This window comes from Semicossyphus pulcher, unplaced genomic scaffold, assembly GCF_022749685.1.
Source record: "Semicossyphus pulcher isolate SPU_LCO1_2020_fin unplaced genomic scaffold, fSemPul1.0.p SCAF_2, whole genome shotgun sequence".
Classification (NCBI taxonomy): Eukaryota; Metazoa; Chordata; class Actinopteri; order Labriformes; family Labridae; genus Semicossyphus; species Semicossyphus pulcher.
The window spans coordinates 9,094,502-9,117,524 of NW_027211693.1; the positions used below are offsets into that span (position 1 = coordinate 9,094,502).

A 23,023-nucleotide genomic window follows, 5' to 3' on the forward strand; every position below is an offset into this window, starting at 1 on the left:
CCCATAGCAAAACAATTCCAACAGTGTTTGACAGGCAGCCGTAATATTGGTCTGTAAATCATCAGCTGTGGCCTCAGCGGATGAGAAGCTGAGCAGTTTTTCATGTTCGAGCTGCACAACACACTTTAAAAATCACTTTTAAAGTCTCACCTGTCTCTCAGATTAATTCTTAACACAGGTGTGACAGACTACGTTCAAGAGCCACTCTGTTAAGTGTCGGAGGACTTCCTTTGAGTTTAATCTAACAAATTGAGCTTGTGACACCCACAGGTCACATGAAGTCCATTTAGCAGGTTTGACATAAAAGTCGAGACCTAAAGTCTCCTAGATACTAAATTAGAAGATGGAAAAATACCTTTATTCGCTCAGCGAGTATTTCTCAAGTCTTTAGAGTCAATTCATTGCATCATTGCATGATTCATGCTGTAAATGCTGCATCTGAGGTTATTTCAACCACTTCGGTTTCCACGAAGGTGAATCCATTTGAGAAATAAATTAAAACATGTACAATTCTTAATTTGCCTGTCGCGTACAAGACATACTGACAACTATTTTTAGTGGGTTTAGTTTCCTTGAAACAATAAGATTGTCATTTGTATGAACAATATAATAAAAGACTAAGAAGCCAGCGGTGTCAAAATACAATTATCGTCGCCTTCCTGCTGTGTATTTGGCTCTGCGGTAACAATACCGCTCACTGTCAGCTCATTGTAGTAGAAGAAACTGTCTTGGTCAGTCAGGCAGGAGAACGGAGTGTTAGTAGTTATATTAAGCTTTTCAGGCACCCAAAGACACTCAATTAATTCCTATATTTTAAGACAAGGTTCATGCTACTGTCGGTGTACCCTCTTTGTGATGCTACATTTCACATTGTTATGACAGTACCTATTAGCTTTGGCTGCTCACATATACCGTGTAGCCCAGTGGTAATGCAGAGCTAAATTAACAGTGTAAATTATCAGGCCGTTGACAATATAATTTAACACCTTGAGATGAATGGAGTTTTGTTTTCACATGACCAGACTGGTGCGTGTACTTCAGATTTTTCTTTCACATTCCTAGAGCTTAAAAGACCGTTCTTTTTAAGGGTATATTTTCTTATCTCACACTCCAGGTTTTATTCTTCTAGACAGCTGCAGCATCCACCTCTGCTCACACTCAGCATTAACAAGAAACCCCAATCGGTTTTGTCCGTTGACAGTTCAAGTGATTGTTAAACAAAAAGCAATGCGAAGAAAAATAAAACTGTGGAGCCACAGATGGCTGGAAAGAGGATAATGCGAAGTTCAGTTTCATTTCTATCACAACACCGTCTCAGTCGAGAGTACGATGAGCCACAAAATGTAAAATCCAACCCCTATAATAAGGAAATTTAATCACAGAACTACTCAAACTGCAAGACAGCCGGGCAAAAATTGTGGCGCTCCACAAAGTCCAGCGAAATTACAAAATATCAAATGACAACCAATCTGGCTCGATTCCATAAAATGTCACGGGAGAGCAATCCGAGTAACAACTTGGGCTTAATCCATGCAGCACCTTCCTGACATTCCCTAATGTTCAAGATCTTTATTTTGTTAATTTCTGCTCGGACCCAGTGAACGCAACGATCAATGATTCCTTCCACGGGGATGTTAATGTGCTCCGTGGCGTTTAAACAGCCATTCTGTGTTCACAGGTACAGACAGCTTGGTGTTAAAATGGCATAAAAGATGATGAATGACGGAGACATTTAAGTGCCTGTCAGCATCGATCAGCTGGTACTCACTATTAATTGAGGCTCCGTTAGCTCTGTGCATATTCCCCCTCTACCCTGTTCAGCTGTTAAAATGTAATGACCCATTAACAGATTCTTTGGGTTTTTATAATGAATATCATTTTCACCACGATCCATGGCCCACATATGAAACGGCCACAATTCAATCAGGGGGAATGTATAGATAGAGCGTTACTGCTGATCTGAAGATTGTCAGCGAGCAGGCCTCGGCTGTTCAAGTGTAAAATGGACCTCTTAGCAACATTTGTTTTTTTTACTCCTCAACATTTCTTTACAAATTATGCCAGTCCAACAATTTTCATAATTACCAAGAACAAATCAATTTGCATTTTCTCTCTCAGGTTGGCTTCATCTTGATGTTTGGATTGTGCAGCTTTATTTTAATGCGTCACCACTCGCCGCTTGGGAACTAATGAGCTTAGGAAACAAAAGAAGTCGAAAGTCTTTACTGGAAAAGTCCTCACTTAATATATGGAAAGGATTTTCGGACCCAGCGCATGATAAAATTACCCTTTTTACAATGACTTCAACTGAATCAATCCTGCTGTCCTTTTTTCAAAGATAATTTTTTGGGCTTTTTTATGGCTTTATTTGAGGAGAGGACAGTGGATAGAGCCGGAAACAGGGGCAGAGAGAGTGGGGATGACACGCGGCAAAGAGCTGAGGGCGAGAGTTGAACCCTGTTGCTGGTTTGGCTTAGCGGTTAAATCAGCAATCCTGCTGTCTTAAGCATCAAGAAAAGCCGTTTTTATGGTGCAGAAGCCACCAAAAATTCATGATCAACTCTACTTTCTACTGATTTGTAGCTTCAGCTGTGAGCTTTGGCTTCCTTCACTGCTGAACTGATTGTTTGTTTGTCTGGATGAGAGACTAAAGCCACAGTAACTTCAGCATGCTTACATGGCCAAAACAACAAAACATGGTGATGTTCAGCAGGTATAATGTTTTCAAATGTTCGCAGGTTTTTTCAGGTATAAGCAAGTTAAAAATGCCAGCTGATTTATTATTCCATTCTACATAAGGGACACATGAAAGTCTGCACCTTATTTCATAGAAATCTTTGAACATTTGTCAAGCCAATTCACAAAAACCCAAAATGTGAACTTAATGGTGGTAAGGAGGAAAAGTCAGGGATCATCAAAGTCATCATGTATCATCAGAGAAGCATCAGTGCTTTTAGAAGATGTTGGACCAGTCGATCTTTTCAGTGATTGGATGAAAACAATTTTGACTTGCAATTGGTGCTAGATAAAACTTGGGCATCATTAGGCTTCATCTGCTTAGAACCATAAATGTCTGCACAAAATTGATGCCAATCCATCGAACAGCTGTTTATTGCAGTCTGCACCAAAGTGGAGGACGGATTGACCAAATGGTATCTCCACGCTAAATTGCCAAAAGTGTGTCATAATTTGGGTTTACAACAAGAGGACGAAGTGACTTATTGATTGAATCTTTGTTTTTGTCTTTAAATTGTCCACAGATTTGGCCTCATCCTTCATCGAAATGAGCCTGTTCTCCACAAGATCGACTTGGAGACAACGTCGTACGTGAAAAACATCAGTTTATGGGAGTATAACTGCATCCCCAAATCTGTAGCCTACACCCATCTCGGCGGCTACTACTTTGTCAACTGCAGGGCCGACTCCACCGGCGCCACGCAGCCCCAGCTCGTCTTGGACAGTGTAACAGATAGTGTGATCGGCCAGAACCGCGACGTCACTGGCACTCCCTTTGTTTCCCCAGATGGCCACTACCTGGTCACTGTGGATGATGGCGATGGCCTGATGAGGATCCAGAAGATCTCCGAGCGGGGAGAGATTCAGGAGCCCTTTGACATCCACACCAACCTCCACCTGTCTGATCTGGCCTTCCAGCGCTCCTTCACCGAGGTCCACCAGTACAACGTGTTCGGCAGCTCCGGCCGTCAGACTGACGCTCTGTTTGTGGAGCTGAGCTCCGGAAAAGTCAAGATGATCAAGAGCTTGAAGGAGGCGACCAAGTCGTTCGAGTGGCCGTGGAGCAGCAGGAACAGGGTAATGGCGGGCAGCGGACTGTTCGGACAGTACCTCATGACCCCGTCCAGAGAGTCCCTCTTCATCCTGGACGGACGGCTCAACAAGCTCAACTGTGAGATCACTGATGTCCTGAAAGGCAACGTGGTGGTGTGGGTCGGGGAGTCTTAGGTCGTAACGTAAAGACCCAATGAGCTTTGTTTCCCTCAAAGGTACTGTTGCACTGAATTCTGTTGCAGATTCTTTAATTTGTGGGAGCGCAATTGTGAATACGTACAAATTGACCATTTTTAGTCCATTGGATGAGGGACTTTCATCGGAAAAAAACATAAAAATACAAGTGACGGAGTAATTGTCTTAAAGCCAAGTTAAATATTTTTTTCCCACTGGTTGGTTCACGTTAAAGTCAACATGGCGTTGCTTGCTGGTTCTCTTTTTCAGGAAAATTGGTATGAATCCGTAATTATGTGCAACTTTGAATTATTATACACAATGGGTTGTATTCAGTGTGTGGGAATGCTGTAGATAATCTCTGAACTGAACTAATATTTAAAGAAAATTGGCAGAAATCAATATATATACTGTATATGTCCAGATTGTAAGTTATCCATCCTCAACTTTTTTCCTGTGCCTTCAAGGAAAATTCCCTCCATCAGAGGAATTAGCATAATTATTCCCCGTGTGACTGCAGACTACACCTCTTCCTTTGACCCCTCCATTCGTGGTGAGCGCGGTTCCTCACAATTCTCCCGCTCTCTCGTCTACCCGTCCGTCCAACGCGGGCCGACTCAGTCTAATTAAAACGAGCCCTTGCTGCGATCCCATCCTGTTTGAAGTGGAGACTGAGAGACTGAGCGGTTCATTACGGTTGTGCGATCTGTAACATTTGATCCCAAATTATAACCAGCGTTGGAAGGTTCTGAAATATATAAATATATATTTTCCTTTTTAGTCCAAAGCAGAAAGTCAGTGGCGATGTTAGTTAAACTGTACCAGCTTTATACGCTACACATTGTGAGATCTCAAAATATTCCTTAGCGATGAGTCAATAGAGCACTCGTGTGAAGAAAATCATAACTTCTTTATCCCTGGACCAAAAAAGAGAAGAGAAAAGCATCTTAGAGTGTAATAGACTGAACTGTGGGAACCACGCTGCTCTGTTTGACAGCGTGTATTTAAGTGGCTGTTTTAAGTAATGATGAGCTAGCACACTGAGGAGTGGGGTAGTTGTTTTGTGTAGAGGGTCTTTGAGGAGAAGCTTTGAATATAGGAAACAACTCCTGCGGTAGAAACAAAGCTGGCGAGTCAATGAAGCTGTTCCCTAGCTGGACACATTTCTATGCATTTTCACCCTGGCACTCTATGACTCTGTGAATCACAATGGGCAACTGTATCGCAAATTTAGTACGGACTTTTGACGTGTACAGATTATATAAAGTCGTTCTGTCTTTCCTGTAAAATCTTTCTCCTTTTACGTTTTGATTTGAATTTATGTTCGACCTTTTCTTCCCCCTTCTCACATGTTGTTTTTTCAACCTTTAAACCCGACTGTACTGCTGATGATGACCTCTGACCTTTCTCTCTATTTATGTTCTGTACATAGCGGCTGACTGTGACTCCATTACTTTCCCATCGGTGTACAGATTCACGCAGGTTCTGCCCATTTTTTCCGAGAAAATAATCACCCTCCTTTTTAAGAAATGAAAACACACAGCTGTCATTATCCACATCCTGTACACAAGCGCATTGTGATCACAAACACCGCTTTCACCTCCATTATAGCCATGTCTTGTATGTTCCTTCATGTGATTGTTATTTATATAGAGAAAACACGCTTGTCATTTTACCCAACAATAAAATCTAGACCATGAAAAACAAGTGTATTATTGCCTCCTCTCATCATTAAACAACCCTTTAAACAAGTTTCCTTTAGGAGCCTGTTGCCAATTATGATGCTACAAGAGATGCTACAAGAACAAGGTCAAGACTCTGTTTTCCCTTGGTGTATGTTTATCTTGCAGGAAGGCTTTTCAGTGTAAAACATCATTATTAATTAGCAAAGAAAGAAAAGACTATTGTTTGACTTTAAGGTCTGTAACCGCAAGAAAAAGCAGACTGAGCAGCAGATCAGAGCAGGATGAGATGAAGAAACTCGTCAGCTTGTGTCGAATATCTTCACATCTAATTTCAATTCTCTTTGACGAGGGAAGTCTCTGATATTTTGGACTTCTCTCAAAATGTGATGCATGAACATGATTTCAACTTACGACTGCCAGAAGGCTAAAAGAAAGATGTCTGCACTATTAAAGATACATTTCAAGCTCAACTTTAGCTGGAAAGAATTTTGTGGATTTCAGGTTCGATTAAGGTTTCTTCCAATAATCAGATCATCTGTTATATAAGCTGAACTGAACCACAGCTCAGCTAACCAGCCAGGACTAAACTCCAAATTCAGACGATTACTATTCAAAAAATCTTTTCCTAACTAGAAATACAAGCAGAATATATGCAGAATGCCCAAAAGTGTCCTTAAGAGGAGTTTTCAAAATACTTCTGTACTTTTACTCAAGTTAAGTATGAATAGTAATAGAGCTTCAGACAGTGATATTTTATACAGCTCTGTAAAAAAGACCACTGCTAAAATATGTTTTTTCTCTGGTTCGACTATTTATAGGTTTGTGTAAAATGAACTTTAGTTTTTTCTCCATTCTTCCAAATAAAATATTCTCATTCAGGTCTTTTAATGGCAGAAAATGACAGCTGGTTAAGATAAAAAAAGATAACAAAAAGATGACAGTGAATAATGCAAAGAAAACAAGTTCATGTTCCGGTTTAAAGATACAATCTCGAATATTTCAGTTCCCAATCTAAAACTAATCTAAAGTTTTTCTCTGGTTATAAAACAGACTGAAATAAATTCTGATTACTCTATATGAGCTACAAAAGCAAAACCAGACCATCCGAGACAAGATTGCAAGATTACATTTTCCAGGGCAAACATTTACATATGACTGTTAGAGAAAGCAGGACGAGATTTTGTGACAAAAATTAAGCCAAGAGATAAGAGGTATGGTTTTGTCCACAGGGGGTGCCAGAATCAACACAAACCAAAAGTTCCTCACAAGAGCTTTAAGCAGACATCTACAACTCTTGATTTTCCTCTCTATCCTCTTTAGACTGTTTGCTTCATCTGAGCGTCAAATTTGTTTCTTTTTCTTTGGATTTTCACTTATTTTTGAAGTTGTGTCTGTAGTCACCGATCTATTCTTTGTTTGTTCAGCCATAGTAGATTACTGTTTACTTGCAACACTTGCAGAGACCGGAAAGGCAGCCGCTTAGCTCGGCCTACCCTCTCTGGTGGACCAACCATTGCTGGCTGATGGAAAACGTGTCACTAACTTGTGATTTTGTTCTGCAAAAGTCACCACAGACACCCAGTCTGTAATACTGCAAATGTAAAGGCTTTGGGCCATAGGCTCAATCACCATTGTGTTACCTCATTCGGTGATAGATAGTGACTTAACAGACATTTATTTACATGAAAAGTTCTAGATTATTACTTTAAAAAACCGAATACAAATGTTGTAACTTCAGAGATTTGGTATTTAGTATTTGGTGGAATAACCTGGTTTTTAATCACAGCTTTCATGCATCTCGGCATGCTCTCCACCAGTCTGTCACAGTGCTGTTGGGTGACGTGAGGCCGCTCTTAGAGCAGCGATGGCTTGTGACCTTCAATCTTCCTCATGAACACATTCAGGAGGTTTTCAGTGTGGTTCACATCTGGATCGGGCTGGCCAAGACATGTAGAGAGAGATGCGGATTTGAGGAACATTTGGAGTGGGCTCTTAATTTTTTCCGGAGCTGTATAATATTTAATAAGTGTATAATGATGACTGATGCGTTACCAACTTAAAGCAGAATATAAGCAGCTGTTGTCATTGTTTCAATGTTGTGAAGCAAATTCAAACAGCTTTTTAACATTTAATCAGATTTTATACATTTTAACAACTATAGCTAACTGCAGCTGTCGGGGGGGGAAATGCATTGGAAGATAAAGCACACTATATCCCTGTGAAAGGTACGTCAGTAAAGGGGAAATGGAGCTCAAATGTAGAGCAGTGTTGTAGTGCTACACATTACATGTACTCACTGTAATGCAGGAGTATAAAGGTGTGTACCTGAAAGCCTGTGAAAGCACTTTTGCTGCTGATGGCTTGCGTTTGTTTTTACACCAGAGATCAACAGAGCCGCAGCTTCAGTGCAGCCACGACGATCACCGGACCCCCCCTCTCTGTGCTTCTGATAAATGCTCCCTGATGCATTCCTCCCCCCACCGGCATCAATTTATATTCATCCCTGAGTCACCCAGGCCGGTAGTTTTTATTAATATTCCTCCTTACAGAATCCCCTTTAATAAAACAGCCGTGTGAGGAGAAGAGAGGTCCTGGCAGTTCCTTAATTATCTATTGTCAGTCCTTTATCTTCTCCCGGTCACATGGGAGGGCCTCAGACTCCTCCCCACCGCACACTCCAGTCTCCATCAGGAGAATTTAGCACCATACTCTGCCTCTCTCTATTATTCCATTCATAAGGCGAGCAGCGTAATCACGCCGCCGGCTCCTTAATCATGATGCCAGCGGTACGACTCGTGCTCTGCATCCATTCCACAGCACCTGATGACTGATTGAGGCCACTGGTGGAGCTACACCGTGTGCAGGTTGTAGGTCCTCATCCCGCATTCCCCTGCCTGCTCTCTCTCTCTGCCTGCTCTCTCTCTCTCTCTCGCTGCCTGCAGAATAATCAGTGGACGTCTGTGTGGCGGGGGACGGCAGCAGTTAGGAAATGGATTTTCTCTCAAGGAAAGAAGCCGTCCTAAACTGCAAAATGAACTTGTCAGAGAGGTGCAGTAAGCAAAATGTAAATAAAGAAGGGATTTAATTACCCGCTACACAAACATGCACTTTGGATACATTAAGGCTTTTTTGATTTTCGTTTTTCTGCTGGGTGATTATTTCCTTTACTTATTAATCTGTCGATTGTTTTTCACCCAGTTAACTAGCGTTAATCTGGTGTCAGAAAAGAGCAGAAAAATTTTACCCAACAGTCTACATCCCAACAGAATATAACAAGAGTCCACAGCCATGCTCTCAGCTCTGGGCTGTGTTGATTTTAGCTCATTGCTAACATCATATGGTAGCATGCTCACACTAACAGCTAACATGCTGATGTAAAGCATGTTCACCATCTCAGTTGAATAAGCTTGCTAACATTTGTTAAATAGGATTAAGCAAAGTACCGTTGAGACTGATGTGACTGTCATTAATTTTGTGTGAATTCAGAGATTTAACAAAACATCTCACAGACAAAATGAACCGATAAATACAGTAATGGTCAGAGGATTATCAAACTTATCAAAACTAATCTTTCGTCCAAAGTTTAGGACAATTCATCCAACAGTTCAGACATGTCGCTCAAAAGTTCTTGCTGTTATGCTAGAGGAGAAGTGGGGAATCATAAGGGCCTGTGTCCACTAACAGCATTTTTTAAATACAAAACCAGTTCAGTGTTTTCAGCGCACAGTGTCCTCATCACAAAACGCTTTCGATGTCAGCTTCTTTTAGTCACTGCGCTCTCAGTTAAAAATAGTTCAACTTTTGGACAACTACCACACTTGTCAATGCCACTTCTCCCTCACGGGCCAATCGAAACCCAAGAAGGGGCGGGACTACCAATATCAACTTTGCCAACAATGATGGCGGAGGAAAGCTCATCCTTTCCTTTTTTTCGGGAATACAATATCCAGGTATCGAGCTGTTGTTAACGCCAGGACACGATTCCATTGTTTTAATGTCTTCTCTGTAAAATTTCCATGAATAAAAACAAATATTCAGCACACAGAGCGATTTGGAACAGACTCAACGGTCACTACTAAGGGAAGCAGAAGTGCCGCCAGACAACTTTCGTAACCTAGCAACAGTATGCGCCAGTGAGAAGCGCTCAGAAATTGAGGTTGTGGGCGCTGCCAGGGTGAAATACGGCGTTAGTGGACACAGGCCCTAAGTCTACAATTTCTAATAAAAGAATGTAATGAAGGTAATCAATCCATTGGTTTTTAAGAAACTTAATGCTGGACCAATCAATCAATCAAGTTTTATTTATATAGCGCAAAATTATAACCCAAGTTATCTCAAGACACTTTACAAAAAGAGCATGTCTAGACTGTACTCTTTTTTTATGTTATTTAAAGAGAGACCCAACATGAATCCACCATGAGCAGCACTCAGCAACATTTAGCAGCATGGGCAGAAAAACGTCCTTTTAACAGACAGAAACCTCGAGCAGAACCAGGCTCATGTTGAAAAGACTGCTGCTGAGACTGGATGTGCCGAAAACTGGTATAGAGGGAGACGCAGGGAGGATAGAGACAAACTAACAGAGCAACAAGTGGGGGGACACAACAATAAACAAATACATGTTGCATTTAATTTGTTTAGCATGGCCTCATTAGTCCTGGGTTAATGTCGAATCTCCTCTAGACCTTCTGTCAGTTTCATCAATTCAGTGTTTATCTGGGATCTGGAGGCCAGTCAACGTACATAACACAACTTTTTGAAGGTTATTTGGTCAATTTTTACTTCTTACATTTCATTACTCTTTTCTTCTATTTGAAGAGTTGTGGCCATATGGCACTCGCAGAACCCCAGGATGTGGTTTAAGATGCTGACTCCTCGCCCCCTCCAGTCGTCCTATTGTCATGCTGAGCCGGCTGCCAGGACACTGAGGATGCAGGACGCCTGTGGACACTCAGCGGTGACGGAGACGCGGGGAGAATCCTGTCATCCAGACACAGCCGACTGATCCGGTCCTGATAGCACCCAGGTCGGCCATGACAGGAGCCACCACCTCCGCTTAGCATGCACCCTGTCCGTCCTTTTACTGCAAAAGGCAGCAGAGGGAGGCTCTTCAAGGTCGACCCGAGGAGGGGAAAAAAGTCTGTTAGTTAAAGCTAAAGGTCTTCCTCTACAGCTTTTACACCTCGGCTGTCACACTGTGTCAGAGCAGGGAATAAAATATCAGAGCTGTCAGAGCAACACTTCACAAACACAGCACTCTGTTCATTTACGTCATGCTGTGATGGGTTCTGCACATTAGGGACAGTTTTCTATAGGGTTCTGATGCACAACCATACACTTTAAAGTAAACCCTCTTAGATTTACTAACTTCTCAAAACACTACTTTCTGCCTGACCTGCACTTCCATCAACCATACACAGAAAAACCAACATCCCAACTGACCTCAACATGTTTCACATCTTGTAAACATGTTATCTGATGATCTTCAAGCGTCAGCACCATGAAACCAATGCTATTGGCCAATCACATTCATTGTGGTGCTCTATTGTAAATAACAAGTAAACACATATTAAAATCAAACATGGTGTTGGCACTGGTTTTGAAGAAATTCAAAGGATCACCCGTCCTACCCTTCAGTATCCTATTATGATTCATAACTATATAATTTCGATGTATGGGAATGGGTGCGTCTCCCTGCAGCAACTGAGCGATATTTTACAGTCAGAACTGTTATTTTCAGTTTGAGAGTTTTATTTACACCGTTTATTTATGTATCGTTCGCATTTAAAGCTGCCTGGTCCTTTACAAAGCTCACCCTCGTGGCAGAACACTTTGTGCTGCAAGATTGTGTTTCACTCGGAAATACCAGCTAACCAGCTGTGCTAGCGAGCCCCATTTTGTAGGCCTATTAGCATAGCTAGCTAATGTTAAGGTGGTGATACACATATCAACTTTTACATCAACAGACAACATAAACATCAACGAGCAACATGATGAGACACAGGGCAACAGGCCTGTGGGCAACAAGCTATTCTAGCGAGGGGCGTTATCTCTCTGTACTCCTCGGTTCCGTTACCATAGCAACTCCTGATACGACCGCATTTAAGCTGGCTCAAAGGATCTAGGTTCAAAGGATACCTGCGGTTGGATGGCCGCCATTGTTGAGAACATTTTTGTGATACACATGATCAACTTTTACGTCAACATCAACAGACAACGTTAATGTTCAGTGTTGACCGTACACTTTTATTTTGAAAAAGGTCAACCTCCTCTTATCAGGAATTGTCAGCAGCGACCTCTTGTGGTCAACATGCAGAATTACATCACAAATGCTCCAATCGCAGCCCAGGTTTTGGGTCATGTGATCTCTCTGGCCTGAAACATTTTCTGAACAATGGCGGCCATCCAAGCGCAGTGGATCGAGGAGAAGGAACTTAAACTGAAAAACATTACTCTGGTAAGTGAATGTGTGGAGAACACCTGTCAGGTAAAAGTTATTGAATATAAACAGAAAACACATTTGGGATGGTTGCCTTTGAGCTAGCTTAAATTGCGGTCGTACTAGGAGTTGCTGTGGTAACTCCGTAGTTGTGATTGGAACGGAGGAGGCTTTGTTGTCCACAGGCCTGTCATCCTGTGTTGCTTGTTGATGTTCACATTGTCTGTTGATGTTGATGTAAAAGTTGATACGTGTATCGACCTTTACTACCACTCTATGTACTTTTAATTCTTGGTATTGCACCCCCTTTTGAGTCTCTAGCAGCTCCCAAACTGTGATTTGATCCTACATTATAGGAAGGAAGGTAGTCAAGCTATGGTTTTGGCTAGTGATGTTGGCCACCAAGCTACTGAACTTTCTCTTCTCCACTGGAACAGAGAAGAGCTAAAGTTTGCTCAAAAAGTTGCTAAAATACAAACACTACAGTCATACTTTGATTTGCATATTTTCTTGAGAAAGAAGTTGCAAAGGGGGATTAAAAGAAAGGGGTCATTAAACTTAGCAAGAAAGCTGCTAAATTTGCAACAATAGATTGGAATTAAGAGTTATTCTTTTAGAGCTATATCAATGTCTGGGTAACAAAAAAGAATCCCGCTCCATTGAGAATAACAGTATAGGGCCACTTTTACAGATAAAATAGATACAAGTTTTTTGGGGGTAATTATATTGTTGTACAAATATTTACACAAGAAGAAACAAGGATATTCTGAGCAAAAGTTTTACTGAAAAACAGCCTGTTTGATCTGTTTGGCTGCAGGTTGAATCCCTTTTGTTTTGAATCAATCATTAATGGATCCACTGCAGACTTAAAGCATCTATCATTGATCTGACTGACCGTCCATCTGGACACAGCAGCTTTCAGACTACACTGTGTGACCTTGGAGAAAAGAACCAGCACAGGAAATGAAGCAACATGTTCTGTTTCAGGCTGTTTCTCCTTTCCATTCAGGCACCGAGGTAAAAACCTTAAAATGTGTTCAGAGTTTGAAAATCATGAAAGTTCTCCATGTTTAGATTTCTCTCTCCACCGAGTTCGGCTTTACACCAGGCCGCAGCGGAACCGGGCCGATGGCCAGCCGGTCGTCATTAAGAGAATTTACTTCTCTCTGACTGCCTCTGCTGAGCTCAGGACCAGATGTGATGCCCGCCTCGCGGGTTGCCAAACACAGCGAGAAGCATCCTGCACCGGGGGAAAGCATTCTGGAGAGCAGCTCTATCACTGCCAGGAGGAAACATGGCTCAGCCCTCTCCAGCTCGACGGCTCTCAGCCAGAGAGCCAGCTGTTCAGAGAGGAAGTCTGAGTGCACGGAGTGGAAGGAGTCCTGTGGTTTTTAGGCCGCGAGGGACTCCTCCAATATGTAAAGCTCTCCAGTCAAGAGCTAGACTGCTAACTGAAGGAGGACCTACACTGGAATTTAATCTACTGTGTCTGTACTATATCTCTCTGTCAGAGCACTATCTCCATGCATCTCCTTTACAGGTACGTCATTTACTTTCTTGTGCTCTGTTGAGTGAATAAAACCCTGGAAGTTTCTCTACTTTTAGCATTTTTCTAAATGATGTAGCAGGTGCAGATTAGCTTAGGTGGAGTTACACGTCCAGCTTAATGATTGGCAACATAAAAGGAAGACCTCAGTATAACTGTGCCTCCCTTTTTTTACCCTTTAACTTTTACCAATGGCAATAATGTTACATGGGTTTTATGTACAATGACTACCTACAGTTAAAAGTACATTATTACACGACTGTCTTAAATACTTGATTCTGATTGGTTAATTATGGCATTATGAGGTCTGCTATTTCTCCATAACAGACCGTTGCTTGGGATACGGCTCTAATCACACAACCCTGAGGACTAACTCATATCAATCCGCCGAAAATAGTCTGGTAAATTTGACATCGGTCAAATCGGTCGAAGCAAAGAGACAAAAACAGCAGAGAGAAAGCAATGAGGGTTAGACGATGCAAAAACTGTCAACAGACTGACAGTGATGAGACAGAAAACCTCGCGCTCATTCATGTCCCGTTCACCATGTCTTACTTCATCGTCGGTTGAAATGTTTCCATTTAATGTGAGTAATAACCGTTGCTATGGACGCAGCTCTCACTGTGAGTCAAACGGACTATTTTAAATGGAAAACAGAAATCACTTTTAAATGAATAAAATCATCTATAAATCATTTATTTGTGTCATATTATTGATTTTGTAAGTAGGCAGCCGTGTAATAAGGACGGGGTCCTGCTCCCGCTGTCGGGGTTCCATTCCACGATAACAACCTGCTCTATTTACATTACACCTTACGTGTTTACCTCTTAAACAAAATAGGAAACTAAAAGGTATCTGCACAGTTAGAAAATATAAATGATATAATGAATATGTAAGTTTTAATGTGTGTCACTTAAAAAGACGTTTCTAATTGCACTTCAGGTTTAGGACATAAGTGCATCTGAGCATCTTTTATGAAGGATGCAGCTGCAATTGATGCTCTTTAGTCTGTTTACCTTCAGCACTTTATTTTGACAGCCACTTCTTTTTAATACCTGTTAACCTGAGTGTTGAAATTATGAGTTTAATGTTTCAATTTATTTACCAGGGACAGAATTTACTGAAAGTGAGACTTTTCTTTTGTGCTGTCTAAATGTTTTTCTGTGACATGAGCTCAGTCCTTACAAAATAAAGGCTCTCAATATTTAAATATATTTTATATATATATATCTAAACAAACTCAAGGTTAATACCATGTTTCATGCTTATTTAACTAGTCCTCCAGCAGTGGTGCTAGCTTAGCGTTATTGTTATCTTCCTAAGAAGAGAAAGTTTGCTAAGAAATGTATTTACCTTACTTTGAGAGCCTCAGCAAACAAAAAACACCTTATTATGAAAAGTCATGATTGGATGAAAACAAGTTTTTATTCTGGGCGAGCAGCCAGCAGGGATAAATCAGTGTCAGTGGGCGTGACCACGCTGCAGCACAGCAGATCATTTTCAGTAATGTAATTAGGAAAAGAAGGCATATTTTGTCTCTGGCACTTGAGAGTTTTTTTTCCTTCTTGTATGTTTTAACATGCACACGTTTTACACTGTAAATGACAGTAATCTTAGAGAGGAAGGAGGCAGAAGTTTCACTTTGAAGAGTTAGAAAATCTGTTGCTTTTTATACAACATTTCAGAACAGATCACAAAGAGCAAAAAGAAAGAAAATCCATTTAAAAACACACTCAAAGAGATAAATCACAATATAAGGGACTGTAAGTTATCAGAAAAGTGTGGGATTTCATCTGCAACAGCGTCTCAAGTACAAAAGGGAAGTTTGAAAGCTTAACAACCACTACTTCAAAATCAGAGTCAACTTTAGTTTTAGGCCTTGATGAAGGAAAAGCCAACAAACCCTGATCCGAGGATGTAAGAGATCTGTTGGCAGAGATCATATAAAAACATGGACGACATGACAGCTCCCTAAAAGTAAAGCCAAACCCTCTCTATCGCCCCCTGCTGACTGGCTGCAGTATAGGTCATAAAGCCCGCCTCCTCCATGTTAACAGATGGGACATAATCATGCTGATTTATGTCCAAGTGTTCATTCTTCTGACGAGTTTATTTTTAATGAGTTATTTGATGCTGTCAAAAGGATGATTGACAGCTCTGCTGACAAATCCAGCTCTTGCAGCCGATCAGTTCCTGATTAGCAGAGTAGAGGAGGAACGGCGAGAGGAGACGTAACTAAAACAATCACTACAGTCATTGAAGTTTCCATATCTGTGAATGTCTGCTTCAGACCAACACAAGATCCTTGCTGTTATTTTCGCTAAGTGTAAGTGTGTGTTTTGGTTAGTGGAAGTGGCTACGGTGGCTTCACTCACTGATCTCTACTGCACAGCTCTGACTTCAAATGACGTCACCATGACAAGATGGCAGCGCCCGTCACAGGGGCTTTTTTGGCTTCAATTTCGTACAAGGAAAGCAGATGGAGACGTGCTGTCCATCTTAATATACAGTCAGTGGTAAAGATCTGTTAGTGATCACAAGAACCGTGAATTAGATCCTGAATTGGTAAAATTGACATTCTATACTTTTGCAGATGTCGTTTGTTTCTCTGATAATGTGAATCAACGTTCATGATAAGAGAAGAGAAAGAGATGCTGTTTCAGCCTGCGAAAATCAAAGCTTTATACTCTTAAAATGAATTACACTGTAAGAAGGAGGGCAGTGTTAGTCCAGGGCTGACAGACTCACTTTATAATGCAAATGTTAGATATTTGTGTTGTCCATGAGCACTCAGAAAATATCTTGGCATGTGATTTAGTCCGTCTTTGTGTCCAACAATTTGTTCCAGACAGAAAACACTTGGCTTTTTGCCTTTATTCATAGGACAGCCGAAGAGAGACAGGAAATGTTGGGAGCAGAGAGTGGGGGATGACATGCACCAAATGGATCGGCAGACCTGGAGTCGAACCTGCAATCAGTGTGACGAGGACTGTAGCATCTATATATGGGCCGCCTGCTCTACCAACCGAGCCAAACCAGCGCCCCAGAAAAAACTTTTTTAATACTTTGGTAAGTTATACATTCAAAACACTTTACAGCTAATATACTAAAGATTGTTAACATAGCAAACATAAACATTATTAATCGTTATGGTAAGCTAGTCAGCATGCTGATGTTATAGGTTAAATCAAAACACTTCTGCGGTACGTGCGGCCTCACACAGCTGCTGTGTTGTGTTCTAACAGATGAACACGGCAGACGACAACCTTTCTGTGCAGATCCTCTTTAAGCACGTTGCCCTTTAAATCATACCTACACATCTGGTTCAAAGCACAAACCTCACACTCACACTGTACACAACCCTCATACATACTATGAGAAGAATATGCAGTGTCACAACAACTGAATTATTAACTCCGCCACCTTCAGAGGTATTCTGAGATCTAACCTGTAGCCCCCAGAGCTAAATGTGGCTCTCCTGCAGGCTGCCAGTCACAGTCTGCCTGCCTGTGACAGCTGATGAAAAAACATAAGGATTATGAAAGTGACATAAACATGAAAAGAATAAGAAAATGCAAGTCTGACACTGTATAATGTCATGACATGCTTGTACTCACAGATCCTGCCTGTGTCTGCCCTCTGGGACTCTGCCTGCAGCTGCATGTGCTGCTGTTTGTGACAGAAACTCAAACTTAATCCAATATGCAGCTCCACACCCTCCTCTGCCTCGCTGACCTTTTAACGCAGGTCGCTTGTTTAAAAGAATTAAAAATAACTTGAGTAGCACACAAACACATTCTGCTGAAAATAAGGCCTTTATTTGTGTGACTCTTGACCCCTTAAATCATCGTCGTCATTCCCACTGATCCCAGCTCAGCTTATTTTAGCCCTGCACTCGTATAATCACATCCAGCAGAGCACACATTTTAATTAGCTCTGAGCCACATGCAGCATTTCAAACTGAAGATACCATGTTAATACTTTTTTGTGATGAGAATATTCTGCTTTGCCCACATTTTATTTTATTTTGCTCCTCCATCCAGGTCAAGGATGTCCTCCTCAGTCTACTGAAGAAAACAGACATGTTAGACGTTAAATCTGTAGCCTTCAACTCTTTTAAAAGCTGCCTTTGAAAAAGAATAAAGACATTAACTTTGTGAGCAGTAGAAGAAAAGATCCCCACTCTCCTGTTCTTAAGTACACAGTTGAACTTGGAAACATGATTTGTTAATTTAAGCTAAAAAGCTGAGAGTTCATTTTCTAGCTGGAAAACTGCTGTGGATGAGATTGTCTCCTCAGCTTTGACTACAATTTGATGGTTTTAAATCAAGGAGAGAAAAATAACAGCATTTTTTTTAGCTTGTTTAGCTGGAATTCAGACTGAATTACAGATAATTTTTTGCTTAAATCTGAAAACCCTTGGAGTTCTTGTTGACGTCCGGCAGAAACTATACATAGCTGCATGTACAACCAGACTCAGAGACAGTTTTTACCATGACACCATCAGGCTTCTCAACTCTTTATTAGGGTTAGGGTTACCTCGACGCTCAGATGAAGGCAAACAGTCTTAAAAGGAAAGCGAACGTCAGCCAGGAAAATCAAAATTACAACCAGAGCCAACTGTGGACGTCACACATGCAACACTGTCTGGATATCTGGGAAGTGTGCTCCCGCAATTACCGTTTATCGCCAAAGGTGCCGCCAACAAGAAAGAAACTGAGATCTTTGAGATTAGCACAATGAGCTCCATTTGACTAATAAAATTCAACTTTAACTTGACTTCAGTATGATTATGGAAACAGATGGACTGTGGATAAGTGTCTCAAAGGTTTATTAACCTGCAGACTGCTTGCTGAGCTGACAGAGGTGGACAGCTCTGTCTGACGCACACCTGTGTCTGGTACCACAGCTTTATTTTCATCTCTCTGTGAAGGTAATTCAAAATAATGAGAGAACCTCAACTTTAAAACACACACTCAGTCTACTTCTCCAGACTTCAAGTCGTTAAAAAGTCCTCCCAGCACTCGTCTGTTATCTGCTGCTTACAGCTGCTGTGGTCGGAAACAGTTGACACTAATATTAGTATATAAACAATGTTCTGTGGTCCATGAAAAGGGAAAATAATTAAGCTATTCAACACCTGAAGATATCAGATGGTCCTGTAAAAATCAGAGCTGCCCCTGAGAGAATCAACACAGTCGTCACTACATCAATAAAACAGCAATCAATGAAGATGAGAGATACTAAACATTAGGGCTGCAACAACTAATCGATTAAATAGATTAAAATCGATTATTAAAATAGTTGCCAACGGATTTCATCATCGATTAGTTGGGTCGATGTTATGATGCACGGCATGCGCTGTGAAAACGTCACTGGGGGCGGCCAGCCAATGTTGTGGCTTGTTTAGATCATGTGATGTAATAACAGGAAGTTAGGCCATCTCCGGTCTCCTCTGGGACAAACATGAATGATTTTACAATGAGGAGTATCCGTTAGTTGTGCAGTGCTGATGATGTGTCCACCTCCGGTAGATTAGTGTTAGTGTTCGTTTACACTGACAAACGCACGATTACGGTTTCTAACGTTCATTTAGCCTAGCGCAGCCCTAGTAAACATCAACCCTCAGTGGACACCAGACCAAAATGGATCACATGACTCAATAGGTAGGGGTCAAAGGTCACTTCCAACACCAGATACTATCTGTTAATAGAGACAGCTGTTATGATCTTTACCACCCGATACAACCACTATTATTACGTTCTTTACTTGTACATGATGATAACTGAACCTACGTCCATGTAAACAATTTCTGAATTTAATTTCTTCCCAGTTTTACATTTTACATATATTAAAGTTTGAATAGGGGTATGTGATGACACACAAAAAAACTAACTTGGTTGCAAATCCCTGCATTAAGTAAAGGGTAATGTGGGACTCAAATAACATAACATACGGTATGGATAAGTCATGGTCATTGTTGAGTTTGAGAATGAATTTGGCTGCTCAGATCCCAGTGCAAGATGAAAAGCTTTTCCTCCAGCGATGATCCTACAGTCTTATGTTTTATTTGGATAATCAGGCAAATACAATTTATAAAGTGCTGTTTCTTCTTCACTAGTTCTTTGAAAGACACTATCAGTTCATTAATCGCTTCTAAGAACAGATGTGAGCTTTTGCAATGCTTACAGGATCACATAGGAATGGCATTATATCCGGACATATTAGGCCTAGTTCTATTAAAATGGGCCGACGCCTGCAAATTAGTTCAGGCAGGCAACTCAAGCTGCACTGATTTCACACTTGACTTGCGTCACTTTCCACACTCACCTGACAAACACTTCCTCCCAATGTGGCGTCTACTTAAGCAGCAAGATCTCCGGTCTCTCCCTCTGCTCTGCTGCTGCCATCGCTGCCCTGCACCAGCACTGCACTCATACTTTCAGCCCCACCACCACCACCCCAGCATCCACCTGCACGCTCTGGCTCCTCAAATTTCTGCATGTGAAATAAATCTGCGAGGAGCGACAAGGTCAGAGCCTCGACACAAAACACAAGCTATGTTCTGCTGCTGCGATAAACATTTCAAACTATTACAAACATGAGTTGTCTGACTGAAGTGAAACGACATTCAGTTTTGTCGTCACTACTGAACTCAAAGCAACATCAGCCTCAATTACAACAATCTCTGCTGCTGTCTGATCACTAGTATTGCCTCTGGGACAGATCAGGTAAACATGAAAGTGTACCTGTGAGCTCGTGAGTTTGCATTTGTGAATTAGGAAATGGTCCCACTGGTCCCCTCTGCCACTGGGGTAAATAAAAAACTGTGTGGTGAGGTGGGTGATGAATTATTCAGACAGATGTCGCTCCAATACTCGTGTGACACGCTGCACATTCAGGGATTCCCACCAGAGTGTTTCCCAGGACTCTCTGAGCCACATGACATTTAATATAACATCAACAGGTGCTCTGCAGGTGGGTATAGGGTAATGGTAAATATGCTGCACTTATATGGCGCTTTTCTAGTCTTGCTTTAACACTACTGATGGCAGAGGCCTAAGTGCCACCAATCAGATCTATACCCATTCATACCCGATGGCTGTGCCACTGGGTGCAATTTGGGGTTCAGTGTCTTGCCCAAGGACACTTTGACATGAGACTGCAGGCAGGGATCGAACCCACAACCTTCCACTTGAGAGACGACCAACTCTACCAACAGTTGCCCCGATATTAAACTTGAAATAAACAATTAATACAATGACATCATATTTAAAATAGCTGGTACTTTAAAAGGATATGTTCACAACTTTTACCTCATCAAAACGGTGTTTTATCGGTACATCTGACCAGATGTGTCTGCAGCCTCTGACACAGACATCCTGTTGCCTTCAGGTTTTAGTTATTGTGCTCGCAGTGACATGAAATTGTTTTTTACAGTCCTAAGGTGTAAGTGCTTACACCGGCTCAGGCAGAGGGAGCAGAACAGCAACCTTGTGTGCAATAAAGTAAGTAAATTGAATGTGTTTTGTTGTTTGGCATTCAGATCTGCAGGGATGTTTGATTTACATTTCACCCACAAAGCTGTCAGATGTGTCAGCGATGTTTGACACTGTAACAAGGATTTAATCTTCTCTCACTCGTCCCCTGATCAAAATAACAGCTCTTACACGGGAAAGAGAAGAGGGCGGCTTTATATGGTGCTCAATATAAATTTATTTTGTTACAGCGAGGGGAAAAACATCACATATGGCGTGAGTATAAACAGTTATTCCCTCCAGGAGAATGCTATGCACAGGTGAGTTGGAGGCAATTCAAATGCAATAGAGCAAGCACGCTTATATTTCCCAAAATAATATAGAGCCAGCCAGTACTTGCAGCATTTCTCAACGCCTGCGTGCCTGCGACCCACCGCTCTCCCCTCACTGGGGATTCTGGACTCATTCTTGGGAATATATTGAACACAGACGCAGCTTTCAGACGGCTGCACGTTCATCATTTGTTATTGCAAAGTCCTTCAGTTGTGCCTGCAACGGACTTGAGGAAATTATCTGGTGACCGGCTATAAAGGTCTCTGCAATCTTATAAGGCTGTATGGGAACACTGAGGTGTGACGCTATGAATAGATCATATGTAAAGACAGAGGTGGTGCAGGTGAAAGAATTTGAAGCATGTTTGTTTTTCTGTATGCGTCTGTGAGCAACCATGCAGGGTAGAGATATAGCAGAGTGTATTTACTTTTTTTATTTTTTGTCTCTTTTCCTGGATGTTGTCTTTAAATTTGGAACAGCAGCAATAGCAGGTATAAACATGCACACGCATACCAGTTATGTGTTACACGTAATGACATCAAATCCTGAGTGGATGTCTGAGAAACCAAAATATGCAACTTTTACAGAAACCACAACTTTTGTAGCATAACAATGACAATGTGTAGAGATTGCATTTATGCACAGCAATGCTTAGAGCTAAATGCTAAAGTCAGGAAGCTAAGATGCTATCACTGACAAGGCTAATAAGCACACATTAGGAGGTATTCTGTTGGTTATTTCCACCATCAGGGTGGCTGGGGCCCAGTGGTAGTGTCCTTGGGCAAGACACTGAACTCCATATTGCTCCTGAAGGCATAACCATTGGTTGTGAATGGGCATAGATCTGATTGGAGATTGGCACTTTGAGTGTGAAAGGGTGAACGTCCCATGTAGTGTAAAAGTGCTTTCAGTGGTATGAAGACTAGAAAAGCGCTATACAAGTACTGTATTGTTCTCACTGTGTGGGCACATTTTTAATGGCTCATGTATTTCGCCGTTGCTGGTTGTCTTAAAGCTGCATTTTCACACTTCTCTCAATCGTTGCTGACATTACGTTGTGTTACATCTGACAGTGATATTGTGAGATGAAGAAAGCAGCTCACAGGGCCACTGACGGCTAATCTAAGCATTAATCACGCTTCATTAATTTGTCATGATGAAAAAAATAACTTGAGGACAGCACAGCTGAGCTTTCAGGCGCTGTCCAAGGTGCTGAAGTTGTAAACACGCAGAAACATGTATATGAAACAGTCACTAACATTCATGATGTATGTTTATGACATTTCGTAATTCAAACTAAATCTTATGTGAGAATGAGGCTGTTATTGTAACTGAGCAATCTAAACTTAAAGGCGGGGGAGAGGCGAAGGGAAGGCACGTCGCAGACTGACGAGCAGGCAGAACATTATGATGCATTGTGACCAGTGTTGGGGTCGTTACTCAAAAAAAGTTATGTGTTACTTGTTACTTTTTTAAACAGTAATGCATTCATTTACTTAATTACTCCCTGTGGAAAGTAATTCGTTACACTACTCGTTACATTACTTACATAAGTGTCTTCACTGTGATTGTGCCTGAA

At 41.4% G+C, this 23,023-nt stretch overlaps 1 protein-coding gene across 1 annotated transcript in view; it reads left to right on the forward strand.

Moving 5' to 3' along the window:
* fstl5 (follistatin-like 5) overlaps positions 1-5,658 on the forward strand; it is a 199,686-nt gene extending 194,028 nt beyond the window's left edge. The window contains exon 16 of the mRNA XM_069670589.1: positions 3,261-5,658. Coding sequence (XP_069526690.1) covers positions 3,261-3,963 — 703 coding nt within the window. The 3' untranslated portion in view covers positions 3,964-5,658. The remainder of the gene's footprint in view (positions 1-3,260) is intronic.
* Positions 5,659-23,023: the final 17,365 nt, after the last annotated feature.